Genomic DNA, 17,768 nt, shown 5'->3' with positions numbered 1-17,768 from the left:
TGTGCGTGCAAGACTGGAACAATTCATGTCTGGTGAGCAGGCTAGCTAGTTTGGTACAGAATCTTCGATAGATACCCCAGGGAATCATGGCTCGAAACCCACTGAGTCCGCGCCGAACATCAAGCATCATTTTCTCTCAAGCGATAATAACCCTATTTCTGTTCTTGCCAGCTTGTTGTTCACACTTGTGTTGGAATGAACTGTGCATCTATCCACACCACCACCTATCTTAGTATCATCTGCATACTAACTAATCCAATTTACCACACCATCATCCAGATCATTGATGTACATGACAAACAGTGGACCCAACACAGATCCCTGTGGCACCCCATTAGTCACTGACCTCCAAACTGACAAACAGCCATCCATAGAAACATAGAAAATGAGGTGCAGGAGTAGGCCATTCGGCCCTTCGAGCCTGCACCGCCATTCAATATGATCATGGCTGATCATCCAACTCAGTATCCCGTACCTGGCTTCTCTCCATACCCTCTGATCCCCTTAACCACAAGGGCCACATCTAACTCCCTCTTAAACATAGCCAATGAACTGGCCTCAACTACCCTCTGTGGCAGAGAGTTCCAGAGATTCACCACTCTCTGTGTGAAAAAACGTTTTTCTCATCTCGGTTTTAAAGGATTTCCCCCGCATCCTTAAGCTGTGACTCATTGTCCTGGACCTCCCCAACATCGGGCACAATATTCCTGCATCTAGCCTGCCCAACCCCTCAAAAATGTTGTAAGTTTCTACAAGATCCCCTCTCAATCTCCTAAATTCACGAGAGTATATACCAAGTCTATCCAGTCTTTCTTCATAAGACAGTCCTGACATCCCAGGAATCAGTCTGGTGAACCTTCTCTGCACTCCCTCCATGGCAATAATGTCCTTCCTCAGATTTGGAGACCAAAATTGTACGCAATACTCCAGGTGTGGTCTCACCAAGACCCTGTACAACTGCAGTAGAACCTCCCTGCTCCTATACTCAAATCATTTTGCTATGAAAGCTAACATACCATTCGCTTTCTCCACTGCCTGCTGCACCTGCATGCCTACTTTCAATGATGGTGTACCATGACACCCAGGTCTCGCTGCATCTCACCTTTTCCTAATCGGCCACCATTTAGATAATAGTCTGCTTTCCTGTTTTTGCCACCAACATGGATAACCTCACATTTATCCACATTATACTGCATCTGCCAAACATTTGCCCACTCACCCAACCTATCCAAGTCACATTGCTGTCTGCTAGCATCCTCCTCAAAGCTAACACTGCCCCCCAGCTTAGTGTCATCCGCAAACATGGAGATATTGCCTTCAATTCCCTCATTCAGATCATTAATATATATTGTAAATAGCTGGGGTCCCAGCACTGAGCCTTGCGGTACCCCACTAGTCACTGCCCGCCATTGTGAAAATGACCCGTTTACTCCTACTCTTTGCTTCCTGTTTGCCAGCCAGTTCTCTATCCACATCAATACTGAACCCCCAATGCCGTGTGCTTTAAGTTTGTATACTAATCTATTATGTGGGACCTTGTCGAAAGCCTTCTGGAATTCCAGATACACCACATCCACTGGTTCTCCCCTATCCACGCTACTAGTTACATCCTCGAACAATTCTATAAGATTCGTCAGACATGATTTACCTTTCATAAATCCATGCTGACTTTGTCCAATGATTTCACCACTTTCCAAATGTGCTGCTATCCCATCTTTAATAACTGACTCTAGCAGTTTCCCCACTACCGATGTTAGACTAACTGGTCTGTAATTCCTCGTTTTATCTCTCCCTCCCTTCTTAAAAAGTGGGGTTACGTTTGCTACCCGCCAATCCTCAGGAACTACTCCAGAATCTAAAGAGTTTTGAAAGATTATTATTAATGCATCCACTATTTCTGGAGCTACTTCTTTAAGTACTCTGGGATGCAGCCTATCTGGCCTTGGGGATTTATCGGCCTTTAATCCATTCAATTTACCCAGCACCACTTCCCGCCTAACCTGTATTTCACTCAATTCCTCCAACACCTTTGACCCGCGGTCCCCTGCTATTTCCGGCAGATTATTTATGTCTTCCTTAGTGAAGACGGAACCAAAGTGGTTATTCAATTGGTCCGCCATATCCTTGTTCCCCATGATCAACTCACCTGTTTCTGACTGCAAGGGACCTACATTTGTTTTAACTAATCTCTTTCTTTTCACATATCTATAAAAACTTTTGCAGCCAGTTTTTATGTTCCCTGCCAGTTTTCTTTCATAATCTATTTTTCCTTTCCTAATTAAGCCCTTTGTCCTCCTCTGTTGGTCTCTGAATTTCTCCGTCCTCTGGTATACTGCTTTTTCTGGCTAATTTGTACGCATCATCCTTCGCTTTGATACTATTCCTTGGTCACCCTGGAGCCGTGTCTCCGTGATCCCAACTATATCATAATCATTAATGGCTACCTGCACGTTCAACTCATCCACCTTATTACGAATACTCATTGCATTGAGACACAAAGCCTTCAGGCTTGTTTTTGCAACGCTCTTACCCCTTATACAATTATGTTGAAAAGTGGCCCTTTTTGATTTTTGCCCTGGTTTTGTCTGCCTGCCACATTTACTTTTCACCTTGCTACCTATTGCTTCTACCCTCATTTTACATCCCCTGCCTCTCTGCCCTTGTACCCATCCCCCTGCCACATTAGTTTAAATCCTCCCCGACAGCACTAGCAAACACTCCCCCAAGGACATTGGTTCCATTCCAGCCCAGGTGCAGACCGTCCTGTTTGTACTGGTCCCACCTCCTTCAGAACTGGTTCCAATGCCCTAAAAATTTGAATCTCTCCCCTTGCACCATTTTTCAAGCCACGTATTGATCTGCAATATCCTCCTATTTCTACTCTGACTGGCCCGTGGTACTGGTAGTATTCCAGAGATTATTACCTTTGAGGTCCTACTTTTAAGTTTATCTCCACCATTACTCTCTGGCATCTCCCATTCAGCCACTGTTGAATCCATCTTGCCACTCCACCATTAATACCCAACAATTAAACCTTCTTAACCAACCACCCATGAGGAACCTTGTCAAAGGCCTTACTGAAGTCCATATATACAACATCCACTGCTTTACCCTCATCAATTTGCCTAGTAACCGCTTCAAAAAATTCAAGGTTTAGTCAAACATGACCTTCCAGGCACAAATCCATGTTGACTGTTCCTAATCAGACCCTGTTTACCCAGATGCTTATATATATTATCTCTAAGTATCCTTTCCATTAATTTTCCCACCACTGACGTCAAACTAACAGGTCTATAATTGCTAGGTTTACCCTTAGTACCCTTATTAAACAATGGAACGACATGTGCAGTACGCCATCCTCCGGCACTATTCCCGTTTCTAATGACATTTGAAATATTTCTGTCATAGCCCCTGGTATTTCTACACTAACTTCCCTCAATGTCCTAGGGAATATCCTGTTCGGACCTAGATAATTATCCACTTTTATCTTTTTCAAAAGTGTCAGTACTTCCTCTTCTTTGAATCTCACAGTTTCCATAGCTACTCTACTTGTTTCCCTTACCCCAAATAATTCAATATCATTCGTTTTGCATATCATTAATCCACTTGTTCGTTGCCTTTCTACATTACTCTCTATACCTCTAGTTTCCCTTTCCCCTCACTGGTCTGGAGAAGGATCGCGACCCGAAAGGTTACATATTCATTCTCTCCAGAGATGCTGCCTGCCCCGCTGAGTTAATACAGCGCTGTGTGTCTATCTTTTGTTAATCATACCTACCTCCACCCCTCCCCCTCACCCCCATCCACACCACACTCACACCCAGGTAATTTACTGTAGAAAAAAGCTTGCCATTCCACGCGTTCCTGGGATGTGGGTTGAAACTGCAAGACGCAGCGGACATATGCAGGCGCAAGCAGCATCGTTGTAATATTGAAGCCTTGTCTTTGGTGCTGTGACGCAACAGGTCTGCTCGCTGCGAAACTGCGCCACCAGATCTCGGTGTGTCTGTGCGCAGCCAGAACTCTGAAACACGGAATAGAGGCCTGCTGAAAAGGTCCTTTTTGTCGTCGACAGAATGCGACGTGTGCTGTATCATACAGATCTCTGTTGAACACGCAAACCGTAAATAATTTACCGTGTGACTTCGAAGATGGTTCCGAATATATGTATCATATCATATCATATCATATCATATCATATCATATCATATCATATCATATCATATCATATCATATCATATCATATCATATCATATCATAGCTCTCTATCTATATATTAAACTGCGTTTGTGTGTGTGTGTGTGGGTGTGTGTGTGTGTGTGTTTGTGTGTGTGTGTGTGTGTGTGTGTGTGTGTGTGTGTGTGTGTGTGTGTGTGTGTGTGTGTGTGTGTGTGTTTATGGCTGACCGGGTGTATGTCAGATTCAATTTTCACATATGTTTTTTGCCCTTCGATTCCTTGGTCCGCCAACACCACATGCTCAACTTTCGGCATTTTTTCCATTTCGGTGGAAATTTCACTTTTACATTCTCAGTTCCACTCCTCACTAAATTCCGTTGTGTTTAAGTACACATGTTTAATAACATCCACACCTCCCCCCACAAACAAAATCAAAATGTTAAAAAAACAGCTCTCACCCGTAGAATGTTGGTGAACGTTCCATCGTGTGATGTCACAATGCCATCCCTCACAGATGTCCAATCGGAATGGGTCTCATCTACAAATGCATTTGCACCAGACCCAGCCCCCACGCACACCCCATTCCCCGCAGCCTGCGTCGAAGCGCGTGATCATATGTGTGGGAATAGAGAAAGAGGATTGGGGGTGATAGGGAATGGGGAACAGATGGACTGCCATAACCCTCCCGCTCCCACTCTCCCTCCTCACTCTTTCCTCTCTCCCCCACCCCTCTCCCCCCTCCACACTCTTCCTCCTCCCTCTCCTACCCCATCTCCCTCTCTCATCCCCCCCTCCCCCACACCACTCTCTCTCGCCTTCCCCATCACTCTCTCCTACCCCTCCCACCACCCCTGTCTCCTCCCCCACCCCTCCTCCCCTCCCTCCTCTCCTCCCCTCCCCCTCCTCCCCCTCCTCAACCCACCCCATCCCTCTTTCTCCCACCCCCATTCCCTCTCTCCCCACCCCCAACCCAATCTCGTCCCCCTCTCCATCTCCCTCCTCACCCCTCTCCCTCTCATCCACCTCCCCCCCCCCATCCCTCTCCCCCACCCATTCCCTCTCCCCCACCCCCTTCCCTTCTCCAACCACCTCCTTCTCCATATCCCTCCTCCCCTCCCTCCCCCCTCCCCCACACCTCTCTCCCACTCCCCCCATCCCTCTCTCATCCCCCCCCCCCACCCATCTCCCCCTCCCCCAACCATCTACCTCCCCCTCTACATCTCCCTCCTCACCCCTCCCTCCCCACCTCCTCCCACCCCCATCCCTCTCTCCCCCATCCGCCTTCCCTCTCCCCACGCCCTTCCATCTCCCCCGCTCCCTTCCCCTCCTCCCTCTCTTTCCTACCCCTTCCCGCTACCCCTCTGTCCGTTTCCCACGCCTCGTTACCCATCTTCCCCTCCCTCCCCACTCTTCCACTTCTCTCCCCTTCCCCATCACCCTCCCTCTCTCTCCCATCCTTCCCTCTCCCTTCCAGCACTCCCCCTACCCATCCGCCTACCTCTCTCCCACGTCCAGCACTCCCCCTACACCTGTCGCCTCCCTCCCCATTCTTCCACTTATTTCCCACCACCCCCCATTCCCCATCCCTCCTCACCTTCCTCCCCCACACTCACCCTCCCCCTCCCTTCCCTCTCCCTCCCAATTTTCCCACTCTCTCCGCTCTCCCCCTTCCTCCACACTCTTCCCCCTCCCCCTACTACCCCCCCTCCATCCTTTTCTCCCTCTTCCCCCCCCCCCACACCCTCTCTCACCCCTCCCGCACTCCGCTCCCCTCATCCCTTTCCCCCCTCTCCCTCACCTTCACGTGATCAAGTCGTGCAGCGCGCTCCGCTGAGTTTCTTGAAGTTCAACAACATAGTGGCGGCGGTCGTGTTTCTCCCGTGGTCGGGGCCTGGAAACGATCGCTACCGACGGCACTATGTAACGAGAGTTGGGTCACGAAACTGCACAAAAAAGCTCATCGGCCCACATACTACATGCCAACGAACCACCTACATATTTTACTGTCGATATACACACTCTGTGTAATTTACTTTGGACAATTAATGAATGTATTAACCTACAATGCCACGGTGAGTTGGGAGCAACCCGGGTCATCGGAGGAAGTTGAACATCCCGTAGAAATCGAACGACTACGGAAAGATCATGTAAATTGCACAAATATGTCCCTAAAATCAGATTATCTGGAACGCTGTGGCTGCGAGGAACGAAGTCTATCAAATGTTCCACTGGATCTTTATTAAAACTGGAATTCTGGAGCTATAATAGTCCCTTCGCAATCACAGACCTCAACGAGTATACAGACACTGTGACAGCAGACTATTATCTAAATGGTGGCCGACTAGGAAAAGGGGAGATGCAGCGAGACCTGGGTGTCATGGTACACCAGTCATTGAAAGTAGGCATGCAGGTGCAGCAGGCAGTGAAGAAAGCGAATGGTATGTTAGCTTTCATAGCAAAGGATTTGAGTATAGGAGCAGGGAGGTTCTACTGCAGTTGCTCAGGGTCTTGGTGAGACCACACCTGGAGTATTGCGTACAGTGTTTGTCTCCAAATCTGAGGAAGGACATTATTGCCATAGAGGGAGTGCAGAGAAGGTTCACCAGACTGATTCCTGGGCTGCAGGACTGTCTTATGAAGAAAGACTGGATAGACTTGGTTTTTACTCTCTAGAATTTAGGAGATTGAGAGGGGATCGTATAGAAACTTAAAAAATTCTTAAGGGGTTGGACAGGCTAGATGCAGGAAGATTGCTCCCGATGTTGTGGAAGTCCAGGACAATGGGTCACAGCTTAAGGATAAGGGGGAATCCTTTAAAACCGAGATGAGGAGAACTTTTTTCACACAGAGAGTGGTGAATCTCTGGAACTCTCTGCCACAGAGGGTCGTCGAGGCCAGTTCATTGGCTATATTTAAGAGGTAGTTAGATGTGGCCCTTGTGGCTAAGGGGATCAGAGGGTATGGAGAGAAGGCAGGTACGGGATACTGAGTTGGATGATCAGCCATGATGATATTGAATGGCGGTGCAGGCTCGAAGGGCCGAATGGCCTACTCCTGCACCTAATTTCTATGTTTCTATGTTTCTATGTTTCTATATGCCAACGTTTGTGAGGACAGATGCATTCCCACTGGGACCCGGATCTTGGCTCAACAAGGACAAGCCCCGGTTTACAGCAGATCACAGGCAGCGACGCCAATCTAAAGGCGAGGCCTACCGGAGCGGGGATGCTGACCGCCACAGCCAGTACATGTTGGGAAAAGGAATCAGAGCTGCCAAAGAAATGTATTCTGACAAGTTGCGGAGTAATTTCTGAGCTAATGACTCTTATTCAGTTTGGAAGGGCTTGCAAGAAATCACCAGCTACAAGAGGAACCCCACCCCACGCTCATTGTACAATCGTCCGCTGACCAATGACATGAATGGGTTCTACTGCAGGATCGAAAAACAGAAAACTTAACCCTGGTATCCGCTTTCCCTCTCCCCAATCACAACGTTACACCTTCCTACAGACAGGCGACCTGGTGCGTCCGCAACAACGTGGAGCTCATTGATCTTCAGAAAGTGGATTTGATGGTGACTTTCGGAAATATCCCCCTCCCACAGTCACATCCGTGGAGTCCTTTAAGTTCCTTGCAATAATCATCTCCGAGGATCTTAAATGGGGACCACCATTCACTCCACACTCAAATATGCCCAACAGAGCATGTTCCTCCTGCGAGTGATGAGGAAACACAATATGTCACAGGCAATGATGGTCCAAATCTATTCTGTCTTCGGAGAGTCTGTCATAATCTTGGTCTGGTTTCGCTCAACCACCAAGCACGACATCCAGAGGCTGCAGCGAATCGTTCGATCAGCTGAGAAGATAGTTCGCTGCAACTTTTCCCCACTGCAAGGACCAGAAGCGAGCGGTTAAGATCAACTCTGACGCGTCTCACCCTGGCCACAATCTATTTGAATCTCTTCCCTCTGCAAGGCGACCATGGACAGTAAAAGCCGCCACAGCCAGACATGAAAACAGCTTTTTTTTTAACGATCAGTAGCTCTACCCAATAACCAAAAGTATGTGGCCTCCTTTTGCTCAAGCATTTTATTTCATTCACATGATTAAACTATAATATTTTATTCTTAATGTTTTAATGTTTATCTCTTATTCTTTATGGTTTACTGTATGTCGTGTTGTTAATTGCGCGAGGAGAACAAACGCAATGTATTTGTATGTGTACATATGTGACCAATACATTTATTCCTTCATACCTTCAATCTTTCATTCATTCATGCATTAATTCCTTCATTCCTTCATACATGCATTCATTCATACATGCATTCATTCAATCATACAATCATTCAATCATTCAGTCATTCATTCATCCATACATTCATACATTCATTCAATCAATCATTCAATCAATCATTCATGCATCCATTCATTCATCCATTCAATCATTCATTCATTCATTCATTCATTCATTCATTCAAATCATTCAGTATATACTACATCTACAGCTCTGCCTCATTGACCTTTTTGGTCACGTCTTCAAAAACAGCAAATCGGTTTGTGAAACCCGACCAGCCACGCACAAAACCACGCTGACGACCCTTAATGATCCCCTGTCCATCCAAATTCCTGCATATCCTATCCCTCAGAATACTCCCTCGTACCTTTCAGACTGCAGATGTTGAGCTCTTTGGCCTATCGTTCCCAGCATTTTTCCTGTCGTCCTTCTTGAATGCAGACACAACATTTGCCACCCATCATTCCTCCGACACCTCTCCTGTGTTTCAAGACGACTCGTAAATTTCAACCAGGGTTCCTGCAATTTACTTTCTAGTTTCCCATAATGTCCTCGGATATATCAGGGTATACCTTAGGTATTGGTGTACCTTTATACACGATAGTACTTTCTGCGCTTCTTCGTCCATAACACTGACACACATACATATCTGAATGGTGGCCGATTAGGAAAAGGGGAGATGTAACGAGACCTGGGTGGCATGGAATACCAGTCATTGAAAGTAGGCATGCAGGTGCAGCAGGCAGTGAAGAAAGCTAATGGTATGTTATTATTCTAGGATGTTACTATAGGAGCAGAGAGATTCTACTACAGTTGTACAGGGTCTTGGTGATACCACAGCTGGCGTATTGCGTACAGTTTCTGTCTCCTAATCTGAAGAAATACATTCTTGCCATAGAGGGAGTACAGAGAAAGTTCGTCAGACTGATCCTGGGATGTCAGGACTTTCATATGAAACATTGACTGAATAGACACGGCTTCTACTCGCTAGAATTGAGAAGATTGAGGGGGGATCTTATAGAAACTTACACAATTCTTAACGGGATGGACAGGCTAGATGCAGGAAAATTGTTTCCGATGTTGGGGAAGTCCAGAACAATGGGGTCACAGTTTAATGATAAGGGGGAAGTATTTTAGGACCGAGATGAGAAAAAACATTTTTCACACAGAGAGTGGCGAATCTCTGGAATTCTCTGCACAGAAGGTAGTTGATGCCAGTTAATTGGCTATATTTAAGAGGGGGTTAGATGTGGCCCTTGTGGCTAAATGATCAGCGTGTATGGAGAGAAGGCAGGTGCAGGATACTGAGTTGGATTGTCAGCCATGATCGTATTGAATGGTGGTGCAGGCTCGAAGGTACGAGTGGCCTACTCCTGCACCTGTTTTCCATGTTTCTATGTTTCTATGATCCGGTTCCATGAGAATCTGCTCTTACAATAGAATGACAAATCTCCACGGCATTCACCGGATCAGGGCCAGTAGCTGAGTCAGTCCGCGTGACCTTATCGGATTATATTAGTAAATGAATAATTTGGCTTCACGGACTACGATGTAGTACTACCTCCTTACGTTGATCCTATTTATCCGTCGGACATGTCCTGTCGTTTTGAGGTATTCGATTACATTAACCATACGTACTAATCCAGCAATTTCCATATCCATTCATGAGAGGGGTTCGTGGCATTTGCAATGAAGTGCTTGAAGGGCATCCAACAACAATGTGAAATGTAGTGTTTCTCTGATGGAGTTTGATACAACACTTTCTGTTGTTGGAAAACTACCAACACAATCGTCACCTTTGTTTCAGATATTACAATCCGTTGAGTTTCACAATACAAAACCCTGAATTAAATATAAACAACCCCAGAGAGATTTCACCCGGCTGATGTCATATATTAATTCACTTCGTTAAAATCTATATTTTTAATTGCGTTGAAAAGTCAATGTCCCGTGAGAGTCCAAATGTATATAACTTCGCTGTTAACGTCGCTGCTTAAAGTTTTTGTCAGTGGCACAAAGGAGACCGCTGCTTCACAAGAAAGATGTGGGAAACCTATCTCAGCACCGAAAAAATATTGTATGTTATCATTGCCGTCGTTGGAATCCCTGGTAAGTGAGCACGGCAGGTCTAATGTCTTCATTCTAGGTTCGAAGAAAGCCAGAAACTTTCAAGAAATCATTGATCTGAATTCATCAACTGAACAAGTTAATGTACCAAAAATATGAGTGCAAAGACCAACTGGCAAGAACATGCTATTTGCAAGCTCACGGCGCTGTGAAGATGTTAATCACAGGGTACGGATATAGATAGCCTTGTTAATAATGGATGCAATATTTGTATATATTATATGTGGTGGCCAGAATTCTGCAGGATGAATCGTGTAAACGCACTATTCACAATTAGTCTTAGACACAAAGCGGGGACTATAGGCACGTTTTTGAAAATGTGCAGGCATCTGTTACAACGAATATGATATCAAATCAACAATCAAATATCAAACAGTATTGAATTAACACGTCGAGAAATATTTAACTGATGGAATGGCAAAGAGAGGGCAAGTTTATCTGGAGTCTTTTTTTTCAGACGTTAATACGTAATATCCAAGCTCAAGAGCTTATCGCGCCTCACAGACATGTATTGGAAATTGTTTGCGCTGTAAGAAATATACTCTGAATAAAGGGACGGAACAGGATCTGTATTACAGCAGATCACAACGCATGTCGTTGATTTTGATGAGGTAATCAAATCTGTGCACGTGCAGACAACATGAACTTGATCCGGACTGTTATCTATGAGGAAAATGCAAAGATTTTTCCGCTAATTTCGCCAAAACAACGAGTGAGGAAATACACGGTAAATGCAACATAACATGGTAAATCTGTCGATCGCTCACTTTGCTTGGGAAACGACAATGAAGAACGAATACTATCAAACTCTTGAACAATTAGGAAATATTATTGTGAGTAGTGTCGTTGCCTATGCCATAGAAAAACACACATGCAAGTGGAGCAACCAGGTAAGAAGACAAATAGTATATTGGCATTTAGAGAGGTTCAGCGTAGTGCAGCAAATATGTTTACTATATTTGGAATAGTACGTTCTGGATTGGTCCAAGTGTGTGCACGTTGTCCGAGAGGGAAATGAAAGGAGATTGGCTAACAAGGTTAAATTACAAAGCGCTTCAGTAACTCAGCTGGTCAGGCAGTATCTTGGGAAGACTCGGGACCCGGTGAATGTCCTCCAGAAATGATGTTCTCTGAGTTACTCGATCACTGTATTTTACTGAAGATTCCCACAGTTCCTCATGCCTCTGTTTTGATTGACCGCTAGAATAGCGGGATTTCTGGATGTATTATTTAGCACTTATTTATCGCAGTTCGCAAGAAACCTGGAGGAAATAATAGAAACATAATGAAAAATCAGATGAGGCTGAACACGTTAGATTAACGGAGAATGTTTCTCCTGAAATATACCATATTAAAATTGGGCTCCAGTCATGAGATAGGCGTGAGGACATTTAGAATTGGGATGAGCAGTAATGTCATCTCTCGATGTAGGATGTCAAGTAGCTAAATATAGTTAGGAAGGAGATGGGCCATATGCACCAAGGGATGAGGGAAGCGCACAAGAATTAGTAGTGATGCATGGCATGTGACGAGGGTGACGAGCATGGGCGTTATGTTTCGGGTGTTTTGGATAGTGGTTGTGAAGAACATACATTCATTCTACTCTTGTATCTACGGTTATTTTACCTGGCTGTGCTCTATATAAAGTGGTCCATTCGATGACCATTATAATAAGAGCCGGGGTTATGTTAGTTGTATTGCATTCGCCGTCTCAATTTCAGTTCTGTTTTGTCAACCACAAAAACGCGTCAAATTGTTACTCACTAGTGTCCGGAGAACAATTTGTGCGTACCAGTACTTATTTGTATTAGAATTAGTTCTTGAACTATTGCCACGATTAAATGTGCTTGCAGGACTATATCGATCGGAAAGGCGTGGGAGATGCGGGACTAATGTGGGTAATTAGCATTAGCGGGGATAGTAGCTACCGTCGGAGTGGTAGACGAGGGCGAATGAGCCGTTAGCCCATGGTAGCTACAATTCTATAATTCTATAATTTAAAACGATATTGGCGATTTATTTATTCGGCGTTCCAGATACATGTTGGAATATGTGGCACACTGCCCCCATTCCACTCTGGACCACCGATTAGGGCGGATATCTTGGACCTTTGGCAGTTTTCTGTTGGACGCGTTTTGTGTTTAATCTTTATCGATGTGGGTTTTCGATTCAGCGTTCATATGAACCATCACCAGAGCATTCAATCCGATTTTATGCAACCTCACCTATGCATGCAACATCCTTATTAAACTATTGCACACCCTCTCCAAAACCACCTAATCATTGTCTTTTGTAAAACGACTGTCCAAAGTCCACACAATACTACACATGTGACTTAACATAAGTTATATACAGTTGCTAAATGATTTGCCAACGTTTATACTTAATCACCCTAATCATAATGATCGAGATGCAATACTCTTCCTGGATAACTCTATGTTTTTGTATTTGGCACTTTCAGAGAGCTACGAACGTGAAACCCTAAATCGTCGAAAAAAAATCCAAAAGTTCCTGCTATAGACTGTACACTCAATGCTTTATATTTAACCTCAACCATTGAAAGAGTTCACATTTATGTCAATTAAACATTATCATAAACGTTAATGTTCCATCCATAATATTGCCTGATCTAAATTATCGGTATTCTTTCACCTTCCTCCCCGCGATCGACAACAGCAAAGATTTGTCTCTTGCAATCCAACTAATGGACTCACCTACATTTCAATGGAAATAATTGCTAAAAATGACAAGAAACAGAGGTTCCAGCTCTGATGAACGAAGCATTGTGGGACAAAGTATTTTCTCCCTCCAAGTCTGTGGCCAATTGAGAACTGCGGGGATCCTTACTGAGATCTATGTTTTGCGTGTGGTGTATTTAAATGAATGTGTAGTGAAAGGTGGACGGGTTAGTTTACAATTTGGCGAACGACACTATATTATGGAGTTGCGGAGTGTGACAAAGGCTGAAAAAAACCTATAGTGAGATATATCTGAAGAAGGGTTTCGGCCCGAAACGTTGCCTATTTCCTTCGCTCCATAGATGCTGTGCACCCGCTGAGTTTCTCCAGCTTTTTTGTGTACCTATAGTGAGATATATCCTGCTTGTAGAAATGGGCGGACAGTTTACAGATGGATTCAATCGGAGCAAGTGTAAGCTATTGAATTTTCGGAAGTCGGATATTAGGGTAATGTTTACGATTGATGACAAATGGGTTAATAACATCGACGTGGAGAGGAAGCCTCGGGTACAATAACTCTGTTCGTAACTCTCAGAATATGGCAAGACAAGAGAGTTCATAACTCTCATAAAGTTGCAACAGGTAGATGGTATTGTAAAGTAGGTATATGTTATTCTCACGACTTTAGAGCGAGTGTAGGATCCGTTTACAAGATTAGAGGTATTATATAAAAAGGGAGCTCGGACCAGCTTGGGCAGATTTTCTGTCGAACTCAGGAGGTTGAGGGGAAATCTTATAGAGAAAAAAACAACAATTAAGAGAAGCGTAACACAGGCAGGCAGAGACGTTTTGTCCCGCTGGGGATATGCCAAAGATAGAAAGGCACAGCTTTATGGTTGGAGGTTGAACGTTTAAATGACATGTAAATAAATGAATATTATTGGCTTTTCTACAATCTCCCAGGGCCGGCCCGTGGGTGAAGAGGATTCACAAATTAAAGTGAATAACCCAGAGATCTACCCTGCCGTCTCTCATTGTAACTTGACAGGGATGTCTTTAGCCATTTGGGGCCCACATACTTTATTGCTTTTCAGCTACACGCCATATCCTCTTTCTAAATCTGCATAGCCTAGAATATCAACATAATCTACTCTGATATTATTATCCTCCACACCTTCTTCTTCTCCGAATACGGATGCAAAGTACACTCTACTCCCTAACTATGCGTCTGTGTCTTAAGGCAAGTAGTAAATACGTCAGGATTTCCTTTAGTTCTGCTAGCTAAAGCCTTTTTACTGCACGTTTATTCTTCCCTCAAATTGTGTTCAAGTTCGTTTTTGCTACTGTTCGAATTCAGCTTCCGTTGTCTTACCTGCGCTCACTTTCCCCTGTTTGGCTGAAGTTTTCAATATCTCTTTTCATCACAAATTACTGAATCTTTCTATCCTTGCCTTTCCTCTTCGCGGCCATGTCCCTCTTGAAGTATTAATAACTGCCATTGAAATTAATTCCCACATATTATATTAGGTTTCGGTTTCTTATTGTCAAGTTTACTATGGTATGGTGAAGAGCTTTATTATGCAAGCTATACAATAGAATCAATAATACTATACATACTATCAAGCCAAACTCAAATGCGATCGAGAGAGCAAAGAAAAATAAACTTGTTTTGATTATAGCTCAACAGATCCAGAGGCCAGTGCTAATGTCCGTAATGGGGATCAAGGTGAATCGGCCGGTATCCTCGATTATGGAGGAAACATTTGAATGGCTCACAGCCTTGGAGAAGGAGCTATGCCTGAGTCTGGTCGGAAGCGCGTTCAAACTTCTATTATTCTCAAGTTGTCCAATATCAACCGCTCACGATCTACTCTACCCGATTTCCGCAAAATACAATCAATTTATAATTTCACCCCGATTCAGACATCCTGAAATAACCTTCAAACTTACAAACGGATTATCACTCTTCCCTACTGGTGTCCTCTGAACATTCGATCACATAACCATACTCATTTACTATTACAATTTATTGTATGACCGTTTCTCTGGTTGGCCGAAACGCATTCTAATTCAATAAACTCTACTCGATGCACAGACCGAACTCTGCCCGTTCATGCGTCTTCAATTAGAAGACACGTGTTGTAATTACCCTGTAGCTTTCACGTCTTCCTATCTCTTCCTCTATTCCACGTTGTTATTGCGAGGCCGAGAACATAACTTAATCATATTTGTGTCACTTTTCTTATTCATGAGCTGTCGCCAAATTATCATATCAGATTAACCTTCATGGATGCCATGTCTAATTGCAACAGGAACAACGTCCAGAATCAGCAGTTAAACTCACCCGTATATATGCATCTGCAAGTTGGGTCTATCATGGATCGTGTTCCTTGGAACGATTGGTGATTTGGGGACGAATGATGATTGTAGAATTGATTCCATGGCCAGGAGTTTCTCAAAATGTCTATCATTAAATAATTTCGTTGGCATGGCTTCTAACGGAAAGGAATTGAAACAGTACATGCGTTTGAGCTTGTGTATCTTTAGCTCTAGGATTGCTCTCGCTTGAATCACGAAATTATTTGTATGCTTGAACCGTAGGTGGGGGTTACTAGGACCCTTTGACTACAGGTACTCTCAATGTTGTTGTTCACTGCTTTCAGCGAACCTTCACATTCGTTGTCCCTGTATTACTGGGGATATCTGTACGTATAATGAATTTGGGTCAGCTTCGGAAAAAGATCACACAACAATTGACAAACAGTGCAGATATATTGCCAGTGTTAAGCATTACATGAAAAGAGATCTTGTAGATTTCAGTGAATCACTGGCCAATTCTATCGCAATGTGGATATATTCAATGTGGTTCACATACTGGGGGCGGGGGTCGAGAAGGTTATATACATAATTGGCAGTGTATTTCGGCAGTGTTGGCTGTTGTGGCATTCTACTTGCCGGGTTTGGCAAATGATAGTGGGTCACACATGCAAGAAGTGGTCATGCATAGCGAGGCGCGGCTAACATTATGCGTGTTATGCCAACACCAGCTGAACTGTGTTCAGTTTCAGTGGTAGTCTAAGCAAAATGAGCATGAGATGAGGCACAAACAATAGTTATTCAGTAATCCAAATGTGTAATCCTAATCTCTATCTCATTATCTTGATCCAGTGAATTTAGTGGCAATTGCGATCCTGTCCAGGGGAAAGTGTGGCCTTTCCAGCTGCACCACTCGCTACCTGGTGGCCATGGCTGTGTCTGATTTTTTGGTCATTGTCTTCGGAGTTATTTCCCTTCGGATTAAACATTTCTTCTTTCCAATGAGTTTTCTGAACATCACCCCTGTGTGTAGCATCGTCTTCGTACTGAACGGCACAGTTACCGATTGTTCCGTTTGGTTCACCGTCACTTTCACCTTTGACCGATTTATCGCCATTTGTTGCCCGAAGCTAAAAACGAAATATTGCACCGGGGAAAAGGCGGCTATGGTTCTCACGACAATTGGCGTTCTGCTCTTCCTGAGAAACATTCCATACTACTTTGCATACGAACCAAAAAAAATAATCGACAATATTCCATGGTTCTGTCGTATGAAGCCAAGTTATTATTTTGACCCCGGATGGGTGGGATTTGACTGGTTCGATACAGTTTTAACTCCGTTGCTTCCTTTCGCTGTAATCCTGCTGCTCAACGCTCTGACAATCCGGTACATTCTAGTGGCCAGTCGCGTACGTAAGGGATTGAGAGGTCGGAATAAAGGGGAGAATAGCAGTGACCCGGAGATGGAGAGCAGGAGGAGGTCCATGGTTTTACTCTTCGCCATATCCAGCACATTCATACTTCTATGGGTGACTGTTGTTGCAGATTTCATATATTATCAGGTTAGAGGATCAGGAGGAAATTACACTGAATCTGAACTAATTTTCCTCTATGTCGGTTATTTGTTGAGAAATGTCAGCTGTTGCACGAACACATTTATTTACGTGATAACCCAGTCCAAGTTCAGGGAGCAGATGAAGAGCGCAGCGAAGTATCCGGTCACCTCAGTGCTTCGCATTATTATGAAAACATAGAACAGAGCGCCACATTATCTCATCCTCGGATTTCGCTCCAGCTCTTTGATAGCGCATCCGCAAATGTCCAATCATGCAAAAATGACTCTTGGACCGACCAGGACAGCAGATGCACAACCCCACCTGCCTGCAATACAAAGAGACATTGTGTCATTCGGTGTAGGAAAATATCCTCTGGCACACCATGACTCTGTCAAGCATCAACTTCGTATGAATACACCCATTGTTGTTCTTTGTGCCCTGACGATTCAAGTGTATGTTTCAATATTTAAGTATATTGAGCCTTATAAATGCTGCTCCAGCACACATTCCGGCAGTGTGTTGCAGGTGTCAGCAAACGACTGGGGGAATAAAGAGTCTCTCTAATCTTCGTATAGTTCACCTTCACCTTTACTCTCCTGTCTTAGATACATTTTCGA

At 44.3% G+C, this 17,768-nt stretch overlaps 1 protein-coding gene across 1 annotated transcript; it reads left to right on the top strand.

Moving 5' to 3' along the window:
• Nucleotides 1-16,524: 16,524 nt before the first annotated feature.
• LOC129694123 (probable G-protein coupled receptor 139) lies at nucleotides 16,525-17,349 on the top strand. Its single transcript, XM_055630846.1, has one exon. The coding sequence runs from the start codon at nucleotides 16,525-16,527 to the stop codon at nucleotides 17,347-17,349; it is 825 nt and encodes a 274-aa protein (XP_055486821.1).
• Nucleotides 17,350-17,768: the final 419 nt, after the last annotated feature.

This window comes from Leucoraja erinacea, unplaced genomic scaffold, assembly GCF_028641065.1.
Source record: "Leucoraja erinacea ecotype New England unplaced genomic scaffold, Leri_hhj_1 Leri_54S, whole genome shotgun sequence".
Classification (NCBI taxonomy): Eukaryota; Metazoa; Chordata; class Chondrichthyes; order Rajiformes; family Rajidae; genus Leucoraja; species Leucoraja erinaceus.
The sequence above is the reverse complement of the archived record's forward strand: the minus strand, read 5'-3'. Positions and strand labels throughout refer to the sequence as shown.